The 15,601-nt window shown below is 43.2% G+C and overlaps 1 protein-coding gene across 30 annotated transcripts in view; it reads left to right on the forward strand.

Annotated features, from left to right (window-relative positions):
• Window positions 1-15,159, forward strand: part of LRRFIP1 (LRR binding FLII interacting protein 1) — a 106,171-nt gene extending 91,012 nt beyond the window's left edge. For 27 of the 30 annotated variants that reach the window (XM_077181009.1, XM_077181015.1, XM_077181016.1 and 24 more), the window contains one exon: window positions 193-4,612. In XM_077181009.1, coding sequence (XP_077037124.1) covers window positions 193-3,209 — 3,017 coding nt within the window. In that variant the 3' untranslated portion in view covers window positions 3,210-4,612. Of the gene's footprint in view, window positions 1-192; window positions 4,613-9,189; window positions 9,237-10,034; window positions 10,153-10,559; window positions 10,640-11,264; window positions 11,370-12,358 lie in introns of those variants that run through there. The other 3 variants (XM_077181029.1, XM_077181027.1, XM_077181030.1) reach the window with 1 other exon arrangement.
• Window positions 15,160-15,601: the final 442 nt, after the last annotated feature.

Raw genomic sequence — 15,601 nt, forward strand, 5'->3', positions numbered from 1 at the left:
TTTGAGAGGGTGGTGGTGAGTTTCACTGATCAAACCCCCTGGATCCTTACTAATTCAATTGCTGCTTTGCCTCACAAAATTGGCAAAAGCTGATCTTTTATTAACCTGCTCTTCTCATTCTGTCTTTTGGGTTTTGAGTGGGGAGGTAAGTGCTGTGGTGTGGCCCCCTCAACTTTCTCAATGGTCTTTTAGGCAAAGCCAATGAAGTGGAGATGAAAAATGAGATTTTGGAGGATGTGGGGAAAAGAGAAATCTTGCAGAATACTGAGCATGAGGAACACAAAGAGGAGTCTGAGGAGGAAGTACAGACATTGCATGCTGCTGAAAATGCAAAGGCAGAACAAATGGTTGAAGAACGGGACACCCTGCCAGCAGTGATGTTACCAGAGAGTAGGTTTGCAGAGCAAGCCCAAAGCCTCCCAGAAACTGTGTCAGGGAGCACTTCTTCAAACAGTGACAGTGACACAGATGGCTTGAGAAAGGTCACAGAGTCCAGGGGCACAGCAGCCCAGCAGCCTGAGAGTGCAGAGGCTGAACACCATGACTTGAGTGCAAGGACAAATGAGAACCTGGAGCTGGGCTCTCTGCAAGGCCACCTGATTTTTGAGACTCCTCAGGAAATGTTCTGTGACTCAGGTACAGAGCAGGAGCTGGGAGAAGCTGCACCCAACCAGGAAGAACAAGAGGATCTTGAAACCAGCCATGCCCTGAGTGATGATGAAATGGATGAAGGGTCTGACAGTACAAGTGAGGGCAGTGAGTTGGTCTCTAACCAGGCAGGGCTACCTGAGGGAGCAGTGGCAGGCTTGCTTAGGGAAGAGGGAAATGTGGAGAGTTCCACTCCAGAGGAACCCCAGCACTTAGAAGAAAGTGCTGAAAACAAGGTTGCAAATGTCTTGGAGGAAAAGTTTGTTGACTGCACTGATGGAAGAAGTGCTAGAACAGCAGGTGACAGAGCTGAAGAAGATGAGGCTGGGAACACAGTTCAGGGTCAGCTGAGGGAAACTGAGTCAGTGGGTTTGGAGGGGACAGAGCCATGTGAAAGGGATGTCCCAGCAGAGCCACTTGGAAAGGAAGGTGGAGAACATCAGGCATTGATCCAACCAGATTCTTCAGAGGACAGTGCTTCAGCATCCCCAGAGGAACCAGGTACACAAGGTAAAACTGAAGATGAAGCTGCTACAGCTGAGAAGGATGGACAGAAGGAAGAGCTGATGGAAGAGCTGGAGAAGTGTTCAGGTTCTGCTGGAAAAGGCGAGCAAGGCGTGGTGTCTGTGGAGGCAGGAGGCTCCATTCCTGAGGGAAAGGGAGGTGAGCTGCAGCAGGCACAGCCAGGAACAGAGGTTGGGAGAGAGGTGATCACTCAGGAAACCCATTCAGACCCAAGTCTTTTAGATGATGAAATTAAGGAGTCAGAATTGGAAACAGGGGATGAAGCTGGGGAAGGACAGGGAAGTAGGACAGAATGGGTCGAAGATCTGAATCCAAAGGCAGAGGTTCAAACAAGTCAGGGTAGTGAAGAAACAGCAGAAGGTACAGAGGGAGAGAAAAATGTTCCTTTAGAGGGTGAAATGCAGGAGGTGGTTCAGCAAGTAGAAGGTGAATCTGAAGAGGAGTCAGGTGTAGGTGTTATTGTAACTACTGAAAACAAAGCCAGTGAAGAAACACTGAAAGAAAATGAGCAAGAGGTAGAGCTTGCAGACCACCCTGGTGGGGAATCTGCTTCTGAGGAAGGTGCAAATAATGCCCTGGAACAGAAACTTGTGCAGGATAAAAACATTAGTGAACAAGTTAAATTGGAAGAGGGTGTAAATAATTCCCTGCCACAGAAACCTGTGCAGGATGAAGACATTGGTGAACAAGTTAAATTGGAGGAAGGTGCAAGTAATTCCCTAGCACAGAAACTTGTGCAGGATGAAAACATTGGTGAACAGGTTAAATTGGAGGAAGGTGCAAATAATTCCCTGGCACAGAAACTTGTGCAGGATGAAAACATTAGTGAAGAAGTTAAATTGGAAGAAGGTGTAAATAATTCCCTGCCACAGAAACCTGTGCAGGATGAAGACATTGGTGAACAAGTTAAATTGGAGGAAGGTGCAAATAATTCCCTGGCACAGAAACTTGTGCAGGATGAAAACATTAATGAACAGGTTAAATCGGAGGAAGGGGCAAATAATTCCCTGGAAGAGAAACCTGTGCAGGATGAAAACATTGGTGAACAAGTTAAATTGGAGGAAGATGCAAATAATTCCCTGCCACAGAAAGCTGTGCAGGATGAAAAGATTAGTGAACAAGTTAAATTGGAGGAAGATGCAAATAATTCCCTGGCACAGAAACTTGTGCAGGATGAAAACATTAATGAACAGGTTAAATTGGAGGAAGGGGCAAATAATTCCCTGGAAGAGAAACCTGTGCAGGATGAAAACATTGGTGAACAAGTTAAATTGGAGGAAGATGCAAATAATTCCCTGCCAGAGAAAGCTGTTCAGGATGAAAAGATTAGTGAACAAGTTAAACTGGAGGAAGGTGCAAATAATTCCCTGCCACAGAAAGCTGTGCAGGATGAAGAGATTAATGAACAGGTTAAATTGGAGGAAGGTGCAAATAATTCCCTGCCACAGAAAGCTGTGCAGGATGAAGAGATTAATGAACAGGTTAAATTGGAGGAAGGTGCAAATAATTCCCTGCCACAGAAAGCTGTGCAGGATGACATTAGTGAACAAGTGAAATTGGAGGACCAAGCAGAGGAAAGCCTGGAAGATGATGGTGATGCATTTGATTTTGATGAAGAGTCAAATCAAATACTAGAATCTGATGAAAAATGTGATGAAGAGAAAGCTGATGCACATGCAGAAGAGGGTCATGGAGCAAATGGTGCTGTTGGAAAAACTGCCCACACAGACAGAGCTGGAGAGGGAAGAGACAAAATGGAAACCAAAAATGCCTTGACCAAAGGTGAAGTCCTGCAGCATAAGAAAGATGAGCCTGAAGAAACAGGGTGCTTGCAAGGGCAAGCACTGGGGAAAGCTGATGAGGAGGCAGATGAAATCAAAGTATCAGATTCTAGTAGAGTGGGAAAATTCCAGGATCGAGATGTTTTGGAACAGGATTTGGAAAGAGCTTTCATTAAGAGGGCTGAAAGCAGGGAGGATTTGCAGGTTGGTAAAAGGAGCAAGGGCAGATCCAGAGAAGACTGTACAATCTCCTGAGTTCAGAATCTCAAACCTGCACGAGTTCCATGCCCTGTGAGCAGTCCCAGGACACAAACATGCACTTTGCACAAGACATCAGACCTTGGAATACTCTTAGAGCTTTGTCTTTGTAGGTAACTCAGCATAAAGCACGGATGTGGTAATAATGCAAGTTTTAAGTTATTCACTGTTGTACCCACCACAAGAAATTGTGAGTGGGTTTGGTTTTGCTGTGTCTCAGGTTGAAAGCTTATCACCTGATGAGAAAGCTTCACAACTTGACTATTGAAACTATTATGCAATTAAAGTACCTCTAGTGTGGATAGCTGCTCCTGGGGAATTTCTATAGGAATTTATTTTTTTTTTTTATTCTAGCCTAGTTGATCAATATCTTGAATGTACATTGGGCCTTTGTGAACTTATGCACATTATGCTTACTTGTACTTAGATCTACAGCAAGTACATGCACTCTTCATGAAGGAACTCAGCAGATCAGCCATCACTGATGGTGAAACTTCTTTCAGAATGCTTAAAGTCTATGAACCAATCTCTTATTTTTTTTTAATATGAAGAAAAAAGATCTTCTCATTCCACTTTGTGTGTATTTCTTATATGGTCACATTCCAAAATATAGTTAGATCACTGTGAATCTGCTTAGTCTGAGCACTTTGGAAGAGCAATACACAGTTTAGAGAAAGTGCAAGATGCAGGTCTTAGTTTGCTGAAAGGAATAAATATCTACATGTTTACTTCATTTAGGCACTTTGCACCACAATAGGCCTTTTACACCATGTCTCACATGGGGTTTTTATTTTTTTCCAGAGAAAGTGTCAATACACACTGTAATGTGTGCTTAGGTTTGCTATCAAGTACTGTCTAGATATGAATATATAAAATGTCTATTTTTCCAAGAAGATTTTTGTTTAAAATTGCATTTGCTTACTGCATTATATTTTTTTTTGCAAACTCTGATTCTGAAAGAATGTTTTTTATCTCTGAAACAAATCTTATCTCTTTCCTTCTGGAAAGAAGATAACTTTGCATGTCTTAACTCTTGCTGGATATCAGACCAAAGATGACTGTTGTTTTGTGTACTAGCCCCCCTGTGCCTTTTGGAAAAGCTGGATTGCTTTGAATTGCTGGCATAAATTAGGCTCTTGGACTCCCTTGCTGTATTTCCTCTTGCATGTCTGCTAGTGCTTGGGAGGAAGAGCATGTTTTGCATATATAAATATTCATTTAAAGTGTAAAGCAATGAATGTCCCAAGGGAATGCAGATCGAGGGGGGTGTGGGCTGTGGAAGGCTGTATTTGTGTTGATGTTACAAAGTTGTCAGAGCACAGACAGACTGCAAAATTTGAAGATGTATATCCAAATGTACTGCTGTATATAATTTAAATAAACATATTTTATACTTTAAAGTACCTGTCCAGAGCACTGTTTCTAAACCTGCACAAGGAGTTATTTAAACCTGTGTCATTTCAACACCATTTTTCTGCAGCTTTTGTTCAATTTATTGCCTTGTGCCACGTAGCTACAGATGAGCCATCTCCCTAGGACTGGGCAGCCTCGGGGTTTGAGCACCTTGAATATGTGATGGCACCTTAACTGTAGAGCTCTAACAGGTCTGTAACCCTGTAACTCCTTTCATGTGGCTTCTCTCCAACTTACAGCAGATCCACCGTGGTTTCTGTAAGTATTGGCAGTTGTTCCTAAGGGTTTACACTAGATGCTAATCCAAAAAGTCATAGATCTTATAAGCATTTCTTATTAGCACGTAGCAGTGTTTATTTAAAGATTTAGCTCTGAGTAGTTCATATAATATTCTAAATAGTTCGTTGAATAATAAATAAATTCAATGAAAAGCAGTGTTTATTTAAAGATTTGGCTCTGCCATACTCTCAACAGTAATATATCGTTTAATGTTGGAAGTGGGTTTTAATTGTTAAATAGATTTCAACAGATCATTAAATGTTCTTACCTGGCTTCACCTGTACTGTGGATGGATCTATCAGAGTTAAATTAGGCATTATATCCTGTATTTCTCATGAGTGCATTTCTGATTTTAACTAGTTTTTCCACTTCAGAAAACACAGCATCTTTAAGAGAATTCCTTTTTAAAGCCAAGTCCAGGAGCAGAAACACCTCCAGTCTTACCTGTCCAAGTACCAGCTTTGATCCCACTCCCAGTGTAACTGGGAGCAAGAACATGGAGAGGCAGTGCAGAGTAGCTGCCGTGCCAGAAATCCATCCTGGAATGTTGAAAATGAGTGTGTGACACAAGTAGGAAACTTTTGTCTTAGTAACAGAATAACCCCAAATGCTCACTGGGTTTTCTGGTCATCACCTAGTGGCACATAAATGCTGTAGCCCAGGTTTGTGCATATCAGAGCTAGCCTGAGATGCTTTCAAAAGCAATATCTCAAGAAACTTACTTGATAAAAAAAGGAGAATAAATAGTGAAAAGGTCTTGGTCAATATCGTCTTTACTATAGAGAACATCAGTCCTCCTGTCCCCCTCAAAATCAGTACTGCAAGCCAGTGTCTTCCAAATCCTGTGCTGTCCCTGGCACTGCCCCTCTTCTGAGAAAGACAGGGAAGCATTTTCTCATCTTCCAAAATAAACTGACAGATCTGGAGAAGGAGTGTGGTGGTGTTCAGAGGGGTCCCAGGACGAGAGAAGAGACGAAAATCTTGACTCCATATTTCAGAAGGCTGATTTATTATTTTATGATATATATTATATTAAAAGAAAATTATATACTGAAAGAATAGAAGAAAGGATTTCATCAGAAGGCTAGCAAGGAATGGAAAGGAATGGAATGATAATAAAATCTTGTGACTGACCACAGAGTCTGAGACAGCTGGACTGTGATTGGGCATTAATTAGAAACAACCACATGAGGCCAATCAAAGATACAGCTGTTGTGTTCCACAGCAGCAGATAATCATTGTTTACATTTCATTTCTGAGGCCCCTCAGCTTCTCAGGAGGAAAATCCTAGCAAAAGGATTTTTCATAAAACATGTCTGTGACAAGGGAGTATTGCCCAAGCTGCTCTGAGAGCTGGATTCTTGCAGGCTGTTCTGAATAGCTGCTTGGGGCTGGGATTCCATGGGATGTCTTTCCCCCCGCCAGGAGCAGTTTACCCCTTTCATTTACATCAGGGTTTGTTACTTCCTGGGCCACACATCATGTAGATCCTGCAGGTAAAACCAGCTGCTTCCCATCCCATACTCCCCTCCAAGTGGAAGCAGACATGGAGGATCTGTGGCTGATTTGGGAATGTTTGGAGCAGCAGCTGAGCAAGCAATGCCTCGAGTCACCTGCAGTGCCAAGGCAATGAGAGCAGTCACTGGATGTAGAAAGTGTGGCAGAAGACACTGGTCAGCACCATGCTCACCCCTCTGTGTCCTGCTCCCTCACAGGCCCCATCTCCTCAGCCCTCTGTTAAACTCTGGTGTGGGAAGGCCATGAACTGGTGCAGTGAGTACCCTGGGAATCACCTTTCCAGAATTAACTGAGGTGAATGTCACACTCTCATTATTCACTGTAGTGTCTTTCTATGTGGAATAAGGATAATGACTGTTACAGATGAGAATTTTAATTAGCTGCTTCCTGTCCTGATTCAATAAGCTGTTCTTTCCTGCTCATCTGTTCTCAAGGTCCTCAGATTTGTTGGAAAAATATCTCCTAAATGCAAAATTAAGGTGACCCTGCAGAGCAAGTTTCTGTGTTAATGTGGGGGTTTAAGATAAGTGAAACCCAAGAGACCCTCATGTCTACAGGCAGAAAACTTTTTTTCTGTGTAAATGGCAATTTTAGCAAACTCATTTTTTCCCTGACCTGGTAAACCCTGCTGTCTGCATGTCCCAGTGGGGTGCACAGATGTCCATAATGAGGGCAGCAAGAACTGGAGGTGAGGCCAAACTTGAAGGTTCACCCCAAAATTCATCCTTTTTGCAGGAAAAGGGCTTTGGGGAAGCCAGTGTGCTTCCTCAGTGGAAGCTGGCAGAGGTGTCCTTTCTTCAAGCAGGCAGGTTTCACCCCACAGCAGGGGTTGTGTTAATGAAAGTCACAATTACATTGTTTTCAGGATCAAAATGTGTTACTTGGCCCTTTTGGAGTCAGTAAGTTCAGGCTAATTTTGTAGTGGCCTAAAGGTTTCCTGCTGCACCAGTCCTCATTCTCTTTCCAGTCCTTGGAACTCCATTTCTCAGTCTTTGCTGGCCTGTAAATCCCAACACAATCTCTTGAGGCCAAGTTTCTCCAACTTGTTTGCTGTTCTTGCTTTCTTCGTTGACCTTTACTCTTCTGCCATATCTTTCATCTTTTGCAGAATTTCTGTCTTAAGTTTTCTTTCCTTCCCATATAGATCTGTGAAATTGTTTTATCATTTTAAAGGGGTTTATACTGGGAAATTTTGTTTGTGGTGTGGGTGGTATTTACAAAAGAATTTGGGTTTTTTTTTGTTTTTTCATATCAGTGCTCAGGTGTAGCAATGTTGGGTGTGTTACAAATGAATGGAAAAAAAAAAGAATAGGACTTCAGGAGGTTCAAAATTAATCCATAGATCTGCTGAACTGGGATGTCATGCTAAGATCTGTATTTGAGTGTTGCATCAAAACCCAAGGTAAAGATTTTATTCCATGCTCTGGAATGGGACTGTGTGTGGGTGTGTATTCCCAGCAGGGGAATGACATACCACATTAATAGACTCCATTAATAGACAATGTATCTGCTGTACAGAGGGACTTCCAGTGGGAGAACAGTTTTCACCATGATTTGATTCAATACAGACTCTTGATTCCCTTTAAGTGCATGTGCTAACAAGAAAAAAGGGAGAACCACAAGACTTTGGCCTGTTTAGGAGTTGTCAACAAAGAAGAAATGGTATTTTAAAGCTGTTAAAAAATATTTAAGTCTGTCTATCAACAGAATTTACCTGGTAAAAGCCCACCAGGCTCTTATGTGTAATTTATCTTGCTTTCCTAAAGTTTGCAAAAAGATCTTTTCTTGAGTGACCTATGGATTTTAACCATTTAATCAGCAGGCCAGACCTCAGCTGTGGAGTTGAGCTCTGAACAGCCTGAGCTCTGCACTGCTGGCAAGGGAGGCCAGTTGAACAAACCTGCAGTGAGACCCAGCTGAGGTCAACAGATCCTCTCCTAATGAGTGCATTTCCATGTGGTGTTGCAGTGCACTCCTGCCTGAGGTGTACCTGAACAAACTGAGCTTGTTAATTAATCATTTAGGTCATTTGGGTGGTAAGAAAATGTGCTTTCACATTTTGCAGCCCTTAATGGGGAAGGAAAAAAAAAGTGATTTGTTTGCTTACTTTGTAGTTCTTTTTTCCAGCTGTCTCATTCTGTAGAGTGCACTTTATAAATGAAGGCTGCACATACCCATGTGCTGATCTGTAGCACTTCCAAGTTCAAATGTAGCACAACAGTTGGTGCAGGTTGTCCATTGCCTCTTGATGTTTGACCTGGAGAATTGACTCTGAAGATAAAACAGAGTTTTACCAGACTGCTGCGTTCGAAACACAAATCATTTGATGAGCAAATGTTTTTTTCTGGTCATAATATTGGAGCTAAAATGTCACTGCCATGTAAAAAGAAGGGAAGAGTTAAAGTGCTGAGAATGTGATTATAGGTGTTTACAGTATTGTCATTGTGTTAAACTGTCAAGACCTGTGAGATTTTGTGTTGCAGTTGTGCTTGACCCTAGAGTTCTTGCATGCTAACCTAACGTAGAAGATTAGCCTCTTTGCATGCAGCTGGCTGCTGCTACTGCTGGGACAAGCATGTTCTGTGAGAATGCCATAAGTGCCCTGGCTGCAGCCCCCTGCCAGCCCCGCTGGGCCTCGTGTCCTGTGGTACGTGCCCTAACTCCCCATCAGTAGTCACTAACCTGAGCGGGCCAGCCTCGTGTCTCAGATGCGCTCCCCGATGCGCCCTGCCTCGGTCAGCACTGAACTCTCCCTTTTCTCTTCCAGACAGGATGAAAAAACTCATTGATGAACGGGAGTCCTTGCTAGACCAGGTAATCACAGGGCAAGGGAAGGATTAAGAAAACAAAAATAGGCCAAACACAAGGTGTAGATCAGCAGCACTGTGGTCTGGTTCCTCTTGCTGCCTTGCTGGCCACTCTGTTTTTCCTCTAAAACATTCCTTCCATGTGTTAACTCAGGATACATGGAAGATATGACCCTCTTATTTCTGAATAATAGTCCTTCTCAATAATAGTCCTTCAAATAATCCTTGGAGTCCTTGGCCAAGCCCAAGGGGAAAACAGGCATGGTTCAGAAATTGTAGAAGCAAATTTTCTCTGCAAGAGTAAGACCCTTGCTGGGTCTGTGGGTAAATGGGCCTTTTGGAAAGGTTTGTTGGAGGAGTTGCAGATGGGTAAAGAGCAATTAAAGGAATTATTGTTTTGGTATTCCATAGCGGCTATAAAGCTTATTCAAAAAACTTCAGCTGATCTGTTGCCCTGCAGGACACTCTGTGCTTTCATTTATGCTCAGTGACCTTGGCCTTGAGACTCGCACGCAACCAAACCCAGCTTTGGGAGTTTTTAAGAATGTTTTACATGGATGTGCCTGCAAAAGATTTATGGCTTTTCTAATAAACCAGTCATTTTTCACTCATTGTTTTGATCCTGAACTTGTACATAAATAAATACTGTGAGTCATTTGCCAAAAGAATTTCTAGGATGTTACTTTGTAACAGGAGATTTTTTTGAATTTATGTTTAAAAAATCCATAATTTGTTTTATAATACTGGAGTGAATTTGAGCCACAATTTCCCTTAGTGATTTTAATAACTATTTTCTGTCCTTCAGATTAAAAAATTAAAGGGACAACTGGAAGAAAAGCAAAGGAATGGCAAGATGGAAAATACACAGTCTGAAGATGAAGTTCTGGAAAACGGGACAGATATGCACATGCTTGACCTCCAAAGTGAGCTGTATTTTGATTTTAAGAGAATTTTGTGCCCTGCATGTGAGTGAGAAAATCTATATATATAATAAGCACATGGCTCTGAGTAAGAATGAGCCTTCAGTTCCAGTGGAGCTTTGCCCTGGGAGCAGCCATGCACCTCTGCAGAGGTGAGGGAATTAGGAGCCTTTATTAAAGATTGCAGTTGGAAATCGCTGTTATTGCTCCTCAGCAGAGCTGGGGGGAGTTCAAATTAATTCTACCTTCAGGCAGGACTGGGAATGGTGCCTCTCTGCTGGGCACTTACTGAGAGAACTACTCTCCTGCTGCCCCACGTAGATCCCTGATGCATGGAAATTTTACCACAGACTTGTTAGAAACTGTTCACACTTGTTCTGACATCTCTGATAAATCTGCGATTCTTTTAGGAGATGCCAACAGACAGATCAGTGATCTCAAATTTAAACTAGCAAAGTCTGAGCAAGAGATAACAGCATTGGAGCAGAATGTAAGTTTTTGGCTTGTTCTGTTTGTTCAGGCATGGTGAGAATACAAAGAGAAAGTGTGTTTTGATAAATGATAAATGAAATTATGTTTACTGTGATTTTCCCTTAAAATAAGAAACGGGAGTGTTGGAGCATGAGGGCCACTATGACATTTATGTATGGGGAAGAAGGAATATATTATTCCTCTGGACTGAGGGAAGAATGGTCAAAACCAAAAGTACCTGATGAACTCTGCTGAGCACTTCCTTATGCCTAGCTGTCAACAGGTTTTAAATGGCTCCCAGCATGTGATGTGGCAGAGATGGAGTTTATACACAGCTGTTCCATTTTGATTGTTTGTTCTTGTCCAAGGTACATCAGCAATGCTCTTGTTAAGAGAAATTTAGTCAATGGACTGTATTTTTTGTTGCTGGAAGCATATTAAATATGGATATGTACAAAAGGTCAGCAGTAAATTACTGTTGCCAGGCTTCCTTGGTGTTGTTTTCTTCCCTGAAAATATGCCTTTATTTTATCAAAGAGGAGTTAGCATCTCTCTGGTTATTCCTTGAGTACTAGTGAAAGAGTAAAGCTTCAGAGTAACTTCTTGGCACAGCTTCTAACTGCCAGCCTTTGCCTTCACCTCAGGTAATACGACTGGAAGGCCAGGTAGCCCGATACAAAACTGCTGCTGAGAACGCTGAGCGAATAGAAGATGAACTGAAGGCAGAGAAACGCAAACTGCAGAGAGAGGTAACTCCCCCTGCGAGCTGTCACAGCTCAGCCTGCTCCTTTGGGGAAACCTGCTTCCCTGGGTGTTTTAGGGGAGGAACCACCTTTCTTGGCACAGCAAGGGATGAGCATCTAATTGCTTTAGTGCTTTAGTTACTCCTTCTAAATGTGCAACCAAGTTTTCAGCACTCAAACCGGAGTAACAGTCACAGCTGTGAGCTCCCACTGCCTTTTCACCATTCCTTCCTAACCTGACTTGCTAAAGGGATGTGAGTTGTTCTTTGTGAGCCTGTTTGCCTTGCCTGCCAATCTGTTCAGGCCTGTCTGGGGTACTGTGGGTGTCCACAGGCTCTGACCATGCCTCTGTGTCCTCAGAGCCTGAATACCTTTATCAGCTTCTCTCTCACTGTCTCCAGAGGTGCTTCTTTGATTTGTTTCTTTCATATGGCTCCTTGCTTGTTCTAAATACTCCTTCTGCTTTGCTGCCCATAAATATTGTTCTGTGCAGTCCAGCTCTCTCTCCCTACCCTGATCCCATCGTGGGTTTTACAGGAAACTGAGGCTGTGGATAGAGTTCTAGGAACCAGAAACACAAAAGCTGAGCAGTGAGACAGAGTACATCACCCAGAGCCTCATGCCTCTGGATTGAGGGAAATTCTGTGATTCTCTGGGAATCTCCTGCTCCACAGGAGTAACCTTCTGTCCATGCTGACTGCCTCAAGACACATGGTTCTATCAAGCCAAATCCAGACTTGGGAGACCACATTTCTTCTTACCTTGGCCTTTTTTGTTCAGCATTCTGTAAATACCCTGGGTTCTTGGCAGTGTGCTTAAACACCCGTGTGTGTGGCCTGCAAAGCAGTTTAACACTGTTAAAGGAATTTTCAGCTGCTTTATGTTCCAAGTTAGTGTGGTCAGTTAGCCTTGACAACCACAGACCTTGCTTTGCCTTTGCAAAGGGATAACACGGTGAAAGTCACGGTGTTTTTCTGCTTCCTTCCTTCCTTCAGCTCCGTTCAGCACTGGACAAAACCGAGGAGCTGGAGGTCAGCAATGGCCACCTGGTGAAGCGGCTGGAGAAGATGAAGGCCAACCGGAGCGCTCTGCTGTCCCAGCAATAGCCAGCCCCTGCCGCTGCTCGGAAGCGGAACGCCGCCGCAGCCGCTGGCGCGTCCCGCTGCCCGGGACGCTCGGCGCCATCGCCTCCTGAGACCAGGCCGCCCCAACACCCGCTCCGTGCCTCCCCGCGCAGATCCCAGCCTGCTGCACTACATCCATAGGAGGAGTGATGATCCAGGTGGCTGTGCCCGCGGGAGCCCTCCCAACGTTCCAAGTACAGCGTGTTAAGAAGCACATGGAATTCTCCATCCTGAGGGCACAGCAGCCATTTCTTGCCGTTTAAAATGGCACTCAAAGAAAACACTTTTGACTGGAATTTTTGTGTCTTGCTGAAAATTTTAAAACGAACACTGTAAGTTTTGGGATTTTTCTCATGACAGTATCTGTAATTTAGTGACTACGGTAGAGTTATTCATAGTAGGTTTTTCATTTACAAATCACTGTGGAACCACAAGCCATTACAAAGCAAAACTCCTTCAGTGGAAACCATGGAAGAAGATGGTCTTGGAAGCAAAAGTGACCTTAAATGACTTTGCCAATAAAACAAATGTGTTTGGAGGGATTTTTGCACCAGTAGAATCGTGAGACTCTTTCATTTCAGGGTAAATAGGCAATAGCTTCATTGAATTTTGAATTTTTATTTGTATTATTTAATCCCTGCTCTTGGAGTCAAAGTAAATGACTCCTAAAGGATGTAAGGTTGCATTAATAAACCAGCATAAGGCCGTGTTTTCAGAGATGGTGGGGTTTGCACTTGGGTCACTCTCTTTGGTGCATTTATCAAAGCAAGTGTCATTTGCTTAAACAAAATATGTAATGGGTTTTTTACATCAGAAACTATCTACCGGTCCATGACCTACTAGGAAACGATGCCGCTACAAAATCCAAGTCTGATTTTTAAAAGAATAACTGCTAAGTAAAGAAGCACTTTAGAAAATATTACTGCCTATGGGTTTTCTACAGCTACAGAAGTAGCGAGTTATCTCCTTCTAGGATCACCGCAGAGGTTTCCCACTTCTCACGCAGAGCAGCGTAACCCGGTGAGATGCTGCAGGCGATCCTTGTGTGTGTAAAAATGGCACACGGCCAGCACTACAGCTCTGGTTCATCAGAACTCATTCTGAATGTACTACTCAAAGGAGAGCAGCAGCTACCCCAGGAACAAAGCTGCCCGTCCCACCTCAGCCCTAACAGGAAAGCCGGTCCCTCTGCAATCCGCTCACGCGGTGGAGCGGAGTCTCCTGTCCCCTTGTGGCTGCCTCAAGAGCTTCTACCAAGCCAAATCCATGCCCAGGAGATCACATTTCTTCCTAACTTGGTCTTCAGACCCTGCAATCCAGGCCTTTCCCCAGCCTCCTCCTCGCAGACAGGAGGTTAGAGCAGGAGCCACTGCTGTTTCCAACACAAGGGGATCTCTGGTATCTTCCTCGAGCACCTTCATGAATTCAGTAAACCAAAACTGCTGTCTGAATGTGTTTCTCTGGTTTGGCTAGGAAACAACGCCCTCATCTTCATCTTTTCCAAGTGCACAAGGAAAATTTAGGAATGAAGTACTGAAATTATTATTCCAGGAAAAGGATGAAGAAGGCTTTTTTTGTGCCCCTGGGGAATCAAGTATGTCCTTGTTGATGAAATGTGGTGAAACATGGGGTTGGAAGGAATCTTTTTAAATTAAATTTCCACTCCAGTTAGGGCTTTGGGTTTTGGGGGTTTTTTTTTTAATTGTTTTTGAGAGGAACATTCAGGTGCAGAGCCAGGTTTCTTGTGGAATACCTCAAAATGGCTGTGGATACCAATTTACAATTTTCTGTGCATGACTTGTGTAATTTCTGGTGTACAAAGCCTCGGGGGCCTAAAAAACAAGGAAAGGGATTTTCAGAATGCAAACAAAGATGCTAAATACGACATCTTACCAGTGGTAAGGTGTGTGATTGCCACCAGTCATCACTTCATTTGTGGCAGCAGTGGAAGCTGCCTCTCCTGGCAAGGCTCAGGAGAAACAACCCAGCAACCAAGTGTTGGTCCAAAAGGCAAAAAATAACACTTTGTTCATCAAAAAGGGATGTGTTTATCATTTTGAAGTAGATTTCATCTCGCACCCCATAAGCATCAACCTCATGACGGAAATCAGATGTGTATTTCAACCTGGATATGCTCTTAGTAGAAACCTTTGTGTGTGATAAAGTAGGTGAATGTTGAAGCCACATTTCCCCCCTCTCCCTCCCCTAACTTTCAGTATGACTTAGCGTTAGAATAAGGGAAGAAAAAGAACTGGTTGGTTTACTGCAAACTGTTCTATGTTTTTCTGTGAAGAATGTACAACAACAACAGGGCTTTGAATGGTGATAATAGCACATGTCCCAGTCCTAAAATTTGAGCACCAAACGAGAGCACCTTGGTACCTGAGAGCGGGGCCGAGGTGGCCGCAGCCGGGCGAGGAACAGCTCCTGGGGGAACCAGGATGGGTTTTCCTACAACTTCTGTTTCAATTTGTTATCCTCTGTTTTATTTTTTAAATGTTACATGACTTTTATTGCTTGCAAATGGAATGTTACCCAAAATGGTTTTGGTTTTGTTTTTGTTGGGTCTTTTTTCGCCCCCAATCGCTCTGTTAGGAAATGTGAGCGTGGAAAAGGAAATTCATTATGAGCAGAACTCGCCAATAAAATGTCACTTGTTTGGGTAGTTTTTATGGAGTGGTCTGTCCATGCTGATGTTACCAGTACAGGTTCTCTTGGAAAATACAGAAAATTCAGGGTGATACGGATGTAACAGCTCATTTTCCTTTTCAAAACATTGCTGCAGGTTCACACAAAACATGGGCAACAATGGTTGGGAAATGTACAAATTTAGGGGTTTGTGTGACTGAGGCCACTGGTGTGAGACATACCTCCAAATATCAACATTTTTAGTGGCAGGATGCACATGCACCTCCAGATTTTGACATTTTATTAGCAAGGTGCTCTTGAGGAGGGGGGAAGACAGGGATCATCCCCCATCAGGAGAAATTTGAATGGTATTGCTAATTGGATTCATTCTCCACTTTTATTTATGGTGAACACAGAGGTAACCCACACAGTAGCTTTCCCTGAAGAATCCTTCACGAAGACTCCTTCACAACAGGAGGCAGCTTG

The sequence above is a fragment of the Agelaius phoeniceus genome, chromosome 7, assembly GCF_051311805.1.
Source record: "Agelaius phoeniceus isolate bAgePho1 chromosome 7, bAgePho1.hap1, whole genome shotgun sequence".
NCBI lineage: Eukaryota > Metazoa > Chordata > Aves > Passeriformes > Icteridae > Agelaius > Agelaius phoeniceus.